Genomic DNA, 12,435 nt, shown 5'->3' on the forward strand with positions numbered 1-12,435 from the left:
AACAATTTCTAATTGTAAAGTAATGTCTTTTTTTACAAAAATATATATGAGGGAAAGGTTTTTTATCTATGAGGGGACTTAGAAAGTTCATGAAAAAATAGAGTTACAAGATAAAAATATAAAATATAAACTTTATTAACATAAGCTCCATCAAGTTTAGCACTTTTGTAGGTGATGATACCAGCCATTTAGTTAATCCCTAAAAAACTGAAGGTCCTGCAAATTTAACAATATCAATGCAGTCTTTTTTACATTAACTGAAGAAAAATGCATGCCCTTTACAGATTTTTTGAGATTGAGAAACAAAAAGTCAGAAGGAGCCAAATAAGGACTCTACGATGGATTCCTAGTAATTTCCCACTGAAGCTCACAAAATTGCCTTGTTTGATGAGAGGAATGAGCAGGAACATTGTCACACAAGAGGAGAACTCTCTAGTGAAGCTTTCCCAGACATTTCATGGATGTAGAACTTTTTAACCCAGCAAAATAAGTGTTGTCACCCACAGTTAGTTAGAACAGGGGGAAACATCTGCCATAAAAGCAGCATAATTGCTGCCCTGTTGACATTTTGGGAGCATTAATCCATGTCCTGGTGTATACTAATGTCATCAGATGAAAGTACTCTGCTTTGTTCCCCCTGAATATCAGAAAGTTAAAAATGTATTCAGGCTTTTACATAATCCTTTTTCACTTCACCTTAGCACTAAACACCGTTCTCCTACCTAGTTTCTCTTTCCTAGCCATCCACCTTACCAAAGAGGGCATCTGTTATGCACTTCCAAAATATTGAGAACTTCTACTGGGTTTCATTACATTAAGTGAGTGCCCAGGTACAGGAGTGTCCTTCTGGCCTCCTGTTGTAGCAAAAGGCTATACCCATCAATAGAGACTTCTTTAAATAAATTAAGATACATTCATATTTTGCAATAGTGGGCAGCTGCTGAAAAGAAGGAGAAAGAGCTATATGCCCATACAATTGTAATCACTCATCCATGTTGAAGGATAGAAATAAAATGACCACCTTCTCCATCCTCAAATGGACTCCTTCAGTTTAAAGTTCAAAGACGGGATCTGTCGAAGGATAAATTTTAAAACTGTATTAAACCATTCTACATCTCAGTTGTTTATATCTACCAATAAATTTTAAGAATTGTGGTTTTGGTTTTCTTAGACATTCTATTTTAAAATACTATAATAATTGTAGAGAAAATCATTCAGGGCCATAATGTTTAATTTGAGTACAAAAATGAAAATGTTTCAAATGTGTTTTATTTTCATAGCTTAATTCAGAAGTCACAAGAAAAGAAGACTGATGATGATGAAATAACATGGGGAAGTGATGAGTTGCCAATAGAGAGAACAAACCATGAAGATTCTGATAAAGGCAAGAATTTTAATGACAGTTTTTTCCTCAAAAATAATGAATTGGAAAAATAAGTTGTTTTTAAGTGATTTTCAGACTATATGGATATGCTGTTTTACCATATGTATACATTATTTGCTTTTTTTTTTTTCTTTTTTTGAGACAGAGGCTGGGAGTCCAGTGGGGCAATCTCGGCTCACTACAACCTCCACCTCCCCAGTTCAAGCAATTCTCCTGTCTCAGCCTCTCGAGTAGCTGGGATTACAGGTGGGCGCCACCATGCCCAGCTAATTTTTGTATTTTTAGTAGAGATGGGGTTTCACCATGTTGGCCAGGCTGGTCTGGAACTCCTGACCTCAGATGATCCACCCACCTCAGCTTCCCAAAGTGCTGGGATTACAGGCATGAGCCACCACACCCAGCCACATTATTTGCTTTTAAACATAAAGTTAAATCATGTAGACAAAATCAACATTCATTATATTACCAGATATTTGCACAGTTATATTCTAAAATTCTCAGTGGCTTGGAGTAAAACATGCAAATAAATGTATACATACTTTAAGTGGAAATATGAAGTCATAATTTTGCCATTCTGGAAGAAGTCAAGGGGCACTTTTTTTTTTTTTTTTTTTTTTTGAGACAGAGTCTCTTGCTCTGTCACCCAGGCTGGAGAATACAGTGGCACAATCTTGGCTCACTGCAACCTCCATCTCCTGAATTCAAGCAATTATTCTGCCTCAGCCTCCCAAGTAGCTGGGATTACAGGTGTGCACCACCACGCCTGGCTATTTTTTCTGTTTTTAGTAGAGATGGGGTTTCACCATGTTGGCCAGGCTGGTCTCTAACTCCTGAGCTCAGGCAATCCACCCACCTCGGCCTCCCAAAGTGCTGGGATTACAGGCGTGAGCCACACCGCACCTGGCCAGAATTATTATTATCCTAGAATCTCAATGTCATCTTTTATGATCGGGAATCAATTGGTCTGTTTCACTATTACTGCCTTTTCATTTTATTACTGAGCCAATAGAGAAATGAAATTCTATCCAGTATTTCATTCGTCTTATTTTATATCAGAAAGTGTCACTATAATGAAAGAACATGGTTTTGTCATTCAAAGCAAAGTCTTAGTTTTTTTTTTTTTTTTTTTGAAAGAAATTAACAGTTTAGGCTGGGCGTGCTGGCCCACACCTATAACCCTAGCACTTTGGGAGGGCGAAGCAGGCTGATCACCTGAGGTCAGGAGTTCAACCAGCCTGACCAACAGGCGAAACCTCATCTCTTCTAAAAATGCAAAAATTAGCTGGTCATGGTGGCAGACACCTGTGATCCCAGCTACTCGGGAGGCTGAGACAGGAGAATCACTTGAAACCCGGAGGCAGAGGTTGCAATAAGCGAGATTGTGTCACTGACCTCCAGCCTGGGTGATAGAGCGAGAGCCTGTCAGAAAGAAAGAAGGAGAGAAAGAGAGAAAGAGAGAGCGAGAGAGAAGGAGAGAAGGGAAGAAAGCAGGGAGGGAGGGAGGGAGGGAGGAAAGAAGGAAGGAAGGAAGGGAGGGAGGGAAGGAAGGAAGGAAAGGAAGGGAAGGAAGGAAGTTTAATTAACACTTTCTTGACTTGGCTAGACTGTTGGTATGTGTACAACATGCATGTCCAGCACTGTAGCCGTTGCTCATCCACCCAGCCTTTAAGTTCCTGTTGCACTGACATGCAGTTCTGTAAAAGTTATTTCATATGAGTAAATTTTGTATTCCCAGCCAACTTCTGCCTGAGCTAAATGTTAACCTTTTAGGTGTCTTGTATAGTTTTGTATCCCTCACAGTGCCAGCATCATTGTTGCCTATATCTTAGCTGCATCATCAAAATGCTTTAATCAGCTGATTGACATAATTAAAGCTACACTTGTGCAGTCTATAGCAAGAAGTTTCCCCTCCCTTTTTCTAGGGTAACAGTTGCCTTCAATTATAAATAATTTCCATACAGCAGGTACTAAATTAGACCCATAGCTCTTCTAAGATAGTTGACTCAACTCCCAAAGAATTCAAGGGAATTCTTTATTTGCATGGAGAAAACTATCGAACACCAGGGATAACTGGCCCTGAGTGCCAAGGATGGATGGTGAAGAGAGAAATCAGTGTTCTGGAGTAATCTCTCATAATAAGGAATTTCTGAAGTGTCTCTCTTACTTTCCCCATATGCTTAGAAGCTAATTTAAATGAAAAGTAGTAACAGAACTAAATTTGATAATTTTTTGTAATGAGTTCTTGAGGTTTTTTTGGGGGGTGAGGGGGCAGGTAACAGTTTAATTTGCATGTGTTATGCAGATTAGAATTTCAGTTACAGCTAAGCATACTTGTAAAACTTTAGGACAGCATTTCTCAAATTTGAGAACCTAAGAAGCACTGAGAATGTTTATGGACCAGTTTGAATAACATTTAATGCCATTATTTTAGATTATCATTCTCTACTGGTGCCAGGGTGAGCAACACATTGCAATTCAAGGCACTGAAATAATTCAGTGTTTAGTTATGAGTTGGTTATTCAGGTGATCTAGAATGTGCTTTTTATATTATCTTGAAATTAAAACAAAATATTTAAATGCTTATGTAGAAATACTGGCCTCCATGGGTCAGCAGAGCCCAGTTTAAGAAAAACTAAAGAAATATCTGAAATATGTTTGGTTTTCTGCAATCAAGCTGTTCGTAAAAAGAATTTATATGTTTTACTTATGGTCACATTTTAGTGTAAAAGTATTGAAGCAAAGGATATTGTCATTATAATTCTCAATTACCTACTAAAATGATGGTTCCATTGGCTCTGTTGTAACAATTTAAAGGTATTTATTTAACTAAAAGTCTGTTTTTTTAAATAATTTGTTAGTCTTAACGCATACCAATTTTGTATTTGTTTGATGTGCTGTAATTTTTTCATCTTTTCCCATCATTTATAAAGGCTTTCTGTATATATGAGATCAAGATTTGTGTGTGTGTGTGTGTGTGTGTGTGTGGTGTGTAAGGAGTCAGGGGAGCATAAAATAGAGAATATTGTGAAGTTTGGGATTCTTCAGAAAAATTCATCTTCTCTCACTGTAACAGAGTTCTATTGTTGAAAGAATCCCATTTATTATTATCTAGAATACTTATTTTAAAAATTGCCTACCTATTATGTTGTTTCCGAAATTCTGAGAACTAAGTACAATTACCTTTTTATGGCTGGTTTTGCGGGGAAAAGAAACAAGCTGTCCCCGGGCTGCCCGTGATAAACCCCTTATCAAAAATTTTTAAAAAGTGCCATTTGAGTCAAGAGAAGCAAAAAGAAACAACATAAACTCCTTTAGAAACTGTAAATAAATGAGAGCCAAGAGCCTTAAAAACTTCTGAACGTCAGTGAGGTATCTCCTTAAAAGTTGGGTGTGAGAGTGTGCTAGGGCTGACTTTCCTGTGTTAATTGTAGTTATCAGCCTACCTATTAATTCTATTACCTTATTAATTCTCTCATATTTAAAGACTTTCCCTTTTGTAAGATGCGGTGAGAATGGGCTGAAATTAGTTCATTTGTTAGTTAAATCTGTTCTGGGGGAGATATTATTAGTTGTTGCATATTTAAAGATTTTTCTGGCCAGGCACAATGGCTCATGCCTGGAATCCCAACACTTAGGGAGGCCGAGGCAGGTGGATCGCTTGAGCCCAGGAGTTCAGGACTAGCCTGGGCAACATGGCAAAACCCCATCTCTACAAAAAAATACAAAAAATTACCCAGGCGTGGTGCTGCTTACCTGTAGTCACAGCTACCAGGAAGGCTGAGGTGGGAGGATCACCTGAGACAGGTGGTTGACATTGCATTGATTGTGCCATTGCACTTCAGCCTGGGCTACAGAATAAGAATAAGACTGTGTGTGTGTGTATAAAATAAATAAAATAGAGACCTTTCTAGCCAGTTACACACACACATATACATATATTTTTTATATATACACATATATACGTATATATTTATTGTGTATATATATACACATATATACATATATATTTATTGTGTATATATATAAAATATACACACACACATATATAAATATATAAAATAAATAAAATAAAGACCTTCCTAGCCAGGTGCAGTAGCTCATGTCTGTTATCCCAGCATTTGGGGAAGCCGAGACAGGAGGATCACTTGAGGCCAGGAGTTCAAGACCAGCCTGGGCAACATAGGGAGACCCCATCTCTTCAAAAATATTTAAAAATTAGCCAGGCCCAGAGTGGTGCATGACTGTCATCCCAGCTACTTGGGAGACTGAGGCAGGAAGATCCCTTGAGGCTGGTAGATCAAGGCCGCAATGAGCTGTGATTACAGAACTGCACTCCATCCTAGGCGACAGAACAAGATTCTATCTCTAAATAAATAAATAGACTTTCCCTTTTGTAAGATGAGGTGAACATAGGCTGAAATTAGTTCACTTAGTTAAATTGGTTCTGGAGGAACTGTTTTTAAATTGCTGTCTTCCTGTTAGATCATTCCTTTCTGACAAACGATGAGCTTGCTGTACTCCCTGTCGTCCAAGTGCTTCCCTCTGGTAAATACACGGGTGCCAACTTAAAATCAGTCATTCGAGTCCTGCGGGGTTTGCTGGATCAAGGAATTCCTTCTAAGGAGCTGGAGGTAAGTGGCTTCTGCCAATGATTCTCTCCCAAAGTGTATGCATTTAGTTTGTAAGGAAAATGTGTCTTTACTGGCCCAAGATTTGAAGAAATTTTGAAAATTTTCGAACTCTAAAAGCACCACCTTATCATATCTAGCAGAAAATTAATTTTTCTGATTAGGATCCCAATAATAGTGATTTAAAGGAATCACTTTAACTACTTGGAACTTGATACATTTCCCTGAAGATTATCCTTCCTGCCTCATAGTTAAGGTAAAAATGTTTAAAAAAAAAAAAAAAAGCCAAGTATAAATTTCAACCATGCACTAAACTTTATAATTAGTGTATTGTAGACGTGTTTCATCATTAACAGCAGGTTCTAATTTAATACAGCTCCAAGAATGTGTGTCCTAGGTCAAAGCAGCAATGGCTCAGAGCCCTAGCTCCTGTGGTCTCATGGCACCGTCCATACTTACGACTAGAAAAGAGAGTGGTTTTGAGGTTGACCTTGCCCCTTTTCCTCAAACCATCTGCTTATTTGCCTACTTCCTAAGCTTTGTAGCCACTAAAAGGAGTTAACTTTAATAAGAGGTTCTGCTTTGTGCTTGTTGCTTTGTATATATTCCTCAAAGTATTAATTCCGTTATAGATTGTGAAGCTGAGGCTCACAGTAATTAAGGTATACTCTTCCTCTTCTCATCGCCATGCTATGGAATGATTTGTTCTTCAAGTTCTTAGATTTAAATGTCACCATCAGAAAAGTTCCATCACAACCCTTATAAAGTAGTGTTTATAAGGGTTTATAAGTGTTTATAAACACTTATAAGTTTATAAGTTTATAAGGGTTTATAAACTTATAAGTGTTTATAAGTCTACCACAGCAGCTTATTGATTTCTTCAAGATATGTACTACAATATTTGTTTACTTCTTTATTGTGTCTTTCTCCCAATAAGCTGTAAAGGCCAGGAGAGCCAAAATCTTATCTTCTTGCTCACCACTGTATTCCCATCACTTATTACAGTACCTTGCATATAATGGGCATGCAATATATATTTTTTGAATGAGCGAATGAATGAAAAGTGAGAAAGAGTTGACTTTAGAACCTAGGACTATCTGACCACAACAACACTACCACATGGAATATTCTATAACCCTCACAGACAATACTGTCAATAAATTGCGCTCTAGCTCATCACTTTATGGCAGAGTTGGGTTTTTTTAATTGTATTTTTTTCTAAAATATAAACACTTTTAAACAGAAGTTAAAAATTAAGACACAAAGTTCTGTCTCATAAAGTTGACTGCAACATGTTCAATTAAAAGATACTTGTAACAATATATTTCAATGCTGACTTAACAAATCACTATTGACTTTAGACTTATTTAGGACATCTATATTTAACACTCAGAATCAGCCTTAATCAACCAATTTTGCACCCTACACATTTAAAGTATTTGCAGTTATTACTGAATTACTGCTTATCTCAACAAATTTATTTCCTGCTTACAGAATCTTCAAGAATTAAAACCTTTGGATCAGTGTCTAATTGGGCAAACTAAGGAAAACAGAAGGAAGAACAGATATAAAAATATACTTCCCTGTAAGTTCCAGTTTGGCTTCAGATTTAATATGTGATCAGTATAATATGAATGGATTAAAATTTTTTGTGTTTAACTTACCTATCCCTCACATAACCGTGTGCATGCGCATACATTCACAGATTTATATCAGTAACAAATACATTGAAATATTCCGTGTCAATTCCCTTTTAAGTTATGTAGGTATTCTGAAAATCAGTTAGAGGAACCTGAAATATTTGATAGGATATTCCTGAATTTTTACTAGTATACAGTATTATAAATTAGTCAATGATGCCAAATCATTAATTTTAAAATCTTTTTAAAAATAGGAACTGGCTTCTGGATGAGGATTTTCTTGGTTGGATTCATTTATCACAACCACCATCAATTTATTCCACTTATTTTTAGTTTAGAGAAATATCTATAGTAATGAATAGCTGTGTATATGCATATGACTACAGTGGTACTACCAGCCTACATTAGACATTTCAGATACCAGAAGGGAACAAAAGCAATCATTTTGGCCTGGTGCAGTGGCTCACGCCTTTAATCCCTGCACTTTGGGAGGCCGAGGGAGGCAGATCACTTGAGATCAGAAGTTTTAAGATCAGCCTGGCCAACATGGTGAAACCCCATCTCTACTGAAAAATACAGAAATGAGCCGAGAGTGGTGGCTCATGCTTATAATCCCAGCTACTTGGGAGGCTGAGGCAGGAGGATCACTTGAACCCGGGAGGCAGAGGTTGCAGCGAGCCAAGATCATGCCACTGCACTCCAGCCTGGGCAACAGAGAGACTCCATCTCAAAAAAAAAAAAAAAAAAGAAAAAGAAAAGCAGTAATTTTTACCCATATAAAAATCACATGTAAAAAAATCACAGTGTGATTTTTTTAAATTATGTATGAATGTATGTGCCAAGATACTGACCTCTAGCAAATGCTTATAATTACCAGCCACATGTATATATGTTAGCACTTTGGATTATAACATATGACACACTGACCATATCTTTACCAAGAAACCATAAATCTAAAGATAAATAATAAACAAAATCAATAGTGGCAAGTCACATGATAAGTAATAATGCAATCGTATTTTTCTAATCCAGATAGAAAGTACAAATTCATTTTGGAAAGCTTCCTGTAAGAAATGAATCTTAGACAACATTTAAAAAATGGATCAGTTCACTGTTTGGCATAAAGTATATGGGAATTATTTTAGACAGCAAAATGGCCAGTTGAATATCTCAAAATCAGAATAGGACAAGCCATAAATCCAAAACTAATGAGTGGATTTATTCCCACAAAACAAATGACCAGTATGGACTAAGAGATAGAAGTCAAGTGAGAAGGGCAATTGGTAGGGGATTTTGAAACCTATCATTAAAAGGTTTTAGTTTGGTAATCATAGTAATTACCAGTTAAATTTATAGATATTTGAAATAGAAATAGAAATAACTTCTAAGGTATGTAATACATATAAATTTATTCTCTTAGATAAATCTTAGACAATATAACCTCAGTGAATGATAGCTTGTACATACTTTTCACTGGAGCAGCCTGGTTTAAAAATTACATTTTGACTATATGAAATTATAATAAAACAAAGATAAGGGCCTTTATGCCTGGATAATAAAATGAGCTTTTATTTTATTTATTGTGTTAATTTATTGTTTTGGCTGCTTATTAAAAGAATATAATTTTATTAGGTGAGTGAGATTTCATTATGCCAATAACATTTGCAATATATACTTTAATAGTGTTATTGTAATACTAAATTGTGTTCTATGAAAAATATTTTGGCATTGCCTTTCAGTGCTATTATTATTATTATCATCATCATTAAAATAATGATGGGGAAGTACCAGTTGTTTTTCTTTGTTTCTCTAGTTACTTATTAGGCAATTCTAAATGCATTTATTAACTTAACTAATTTTAATGTCAACTAAATCTATGTAAATAATACCAAATTTCATATGTCAGAAACTCACTAAACTGACAACTTAGATACTGGTAACATGAGCAAAAAGAATAAATGTAAAATAATTTGGCTGTGCTACAACTTGAAAATATACTTCTATTAAAATACGTTGGTGATTTCATCTGTGACTATGAGAATTTCTCATGATCTTTGACTCATGCAATTTGTAAGACTCTTGTTTAAAATGCATGATATGGATGGCTCTGTTTTGTGGTGGAAAATTCACAGATGATGCTACAAGAGTGCCTCTTGGAGATGAAGGTGGCTATATCAATGCCAGCTTCATTAAGATACCAGTTGGGAAAGAAGAGTTCGTTTACATTGCCTGCCAAGGACCACTGCCTACAACTGTTGGAGACTTCTGGCAGATGATTTGGGAGCAAAAATCCACAGTGATAGCCATGATGACTCAAGAAGTAGAAGGAGAAAAAATCAAATGCCAGCGCTATTGGCCCAACATCCTAGGCAAAACAACGATGGTCAGCAACAGACTTCGACTGGCTCTTGCGAGAATGCAGCAGCTGAAGGGCTTTGTGGTGAGGGCAATGACCCTTGAAGATATTCAGGTAAGTGAGTGAAATCTTTCCATATTGCAAGGTGTATCTCCTAGTTGTAATCCAAGCCTGGACTCTTTCTGTGATTGCACCAATGTTATTTCTAGATAAAAGACAGTGACTTCCTAGTTCCCTGTCTAGGGACTAATGCTAGCTATTTTTTCTTTATGTAGTATAGGTTTAGATGTGACTGTCTTCATGAATTCTGCCAGTTTCCTCCAGAATGTCCTCTACTAAAATGAAAATGAAAATGCAGGACTTTTAATGTGATTATCATCCTTGGTGATAGCACAAAATGGCTCAGAAGTTGCATGTTGGAAACTTGTGTTTTTAGGGTCAGACCTCTAAGTAGACTCATTAAAACTATGTTTAAAATCTGTAAGTAGAAAATATTCCCTCATAAAGGCAACTTAACATATTTAGGAATACATGGATAATTTTAGCATAAACAGTTGTTATTCAGATCATTCATACTGCAGTTACCTAACCACCGGATCAATATAGCTTGAATTAGATAAGTGGCAATACCTGAAGTAAAGCTGCTACTGTTTCCTCACTCTGTGTTCTCCCTCATCTTACTACACCCCTGTGCACAGTATCCTAGCTAGGTGTGAGTAATGTTTCCCATAGAAATTTAGCTATCTTAAGGAAACAGTGATTTTACTTTTATAGAAACAAAGCATATCAATTCAGTTCTATTGGTGGCATGTAAATGTAGCCTGAGAATTTCTCTCATAATTTTTGATTCATGATTTTTTATTGATTTACACTAGCTTCCCTATTACTTAGGCTAGCACTGTTGTTCAATATTCTTCCAGTGATTTATCCATTTAATCCACACATTTTTATAGAACTCAACCCCTTTATAGAGATTTGGCAGTCAACAACACAGACAAAAAATATTTCTAACCTCATGGAGCTTACATTCTGAAGAGGAAATACCAGTATTGATAGTGCTGTGGAAAAAAATAAAACAGAGAAGGACAATTGGTTGGGGGAGAATGAGAAGTATGTCGTAATTTTCAACAAGGAGTCACGGAAGGTATGAGAAAATGGCATTTGAGGAAAAATGTGAAGGAGTTGAGTGAGCCATGGAGGGAATATCTGAGGAGAAAACCATTCCAGTCAGAAAGAGCCAGTACAAAAGTCCTGAGACCAAACTGTGCACATTGTATTTAAAGCCACAGAGAATCATTTGGCTTGACGAAAGTGGCCATGGGGAAAGAGAGGAGGAGGTAAGGTCTAAGAGGAAACAGGGCCAGATTAGGTAGTGTTGCAGTGACTCTGACTTTTATCTGAGGTGCATTTGGAATGGGGTCACCAAAAAAGGTTGTTATTCATATCAAAATGTAATTTGTTTTTAGGGTTTCCAAAAAGGAGTTTTTATCGATATTTAAAATGTGGATCTAGCAACCTTGTTGACAGAGGCCTTCTATGTTTTTCTTAATAGAGCCATTTAGTTTCTTCCACTTTTCCTTTGATCTGATCCTATAGACAAGCCAAAATTTGAAAGCACAATATAATATTAAGAATTAATTGTGGCTGGGCACAGTGGCTCACACCTGTAATCTCAACACTTTGGGAGGCCAAGGTGAGTGGATCAGTTGAGGTCAGGAGTTCGAGAGCAGCCTGACCAACATGGTGAAACCCCATCTCTACTAAAAATACAGAAATTAGCTGGGTGTGGCAACGTGCGCCTGTAATCCCAGCTACTCTGAGGCAGGAGAATCACTTGAACCTGGGAGGCGGAGGTTGTAGTAAGCCAAGATTGCACCACTGCACTCCAGCCTGGGCAACAGAACGAGACCCTATCTCAGGAAAGAAAAAAAAGAATTAACTGTATGTGAACAATATAACATGTCATGGTCCACTTATTCTGTTATACAATTTCAGACCAGAGAGGTGCGCCATATTTCTCATCTGAATTTCACTGCCTGGCCAGACCATGATACACCCTCTCAACCAGATGATCTGCTTACTTTTATCTCCTACATGAGACACATCCACAGATCAGGCCCAATCATTACGCACTGCAGTGCTGGCATTGGACGTTCAGGGACCCTGATTTGCATAGATGTGGTTCTGGGATTAATCAGTCAGGATCTTGATGTGAGTACAAGATATCGGCTGAGTAAGCATTTGTTCAGAAATAATGATGGAGTCTAATTTTTTATAATGTGTTGTGATCTTGGGATTTTTTAACTTGTGAATTTATATGACTGCCTTCATTTTCATGTTATATTATTATAGAAAATTGTATTTTTGTAAACATTGGTATTCAAAACTACATAGGCCGTGATCAAAAAAAATAATACTTCAATTTTA

At 36.7% G+C, this 12,435-nt stretch overlaps 1 protein-coding gene across 25 annotated transcripts in view; it reads left to right on the forward strand.

Moving 5' to 3' along the window:
* The window catches only part of PTPN13 (protein tyrosine phosphatase non-receptor type 13), a 243,490-nt gene that overhangs the window by 223,830 nt on the left and 7,225 nt on the right, over positions 1-12,435 (forward strand). For all 25 annotated transcript variants that reach the window (XM_024246017.3, XM_024246021.3, XM_054553498.2 and 22 more), the window contains 5 exons: positions 1,281-1,384; positions 5,867-6,015; positions 7,507-7,597; positions 9,785-10,122; positions 12,004-12,219. In XM_024246017.3, coding sequence (XP_024101785.2) covers positions 1,281-1,384; positions 5,867-6,015; positions 7,507-7,597; positions 9,785-10,122; positions 12,004-12,219 — 898 coding nt within the window. The remainder of the gene's footprint in view (positions 1-1,280; positions 1,385-5,866; positions 6,016-7,506; positions 7,598-9,784; positions 10,123-12,003; positions 12,220-12,435) is intronic.

Source organism: Pongo abelii, chromosome 3 (genome assembly GCF_028885655.2).
Source record: "Pongo abelii isolate AG06213 chromosome 3, NHGRI_mPonAbe1-v2.0_pri, whole genome shotgun sequence".
Classification (NCBI taxonomy): Eukaryota; Metazoa; Chordata; class Mammalia; order Primates; family Hominidae; genus Pongo; species Pongo abelii.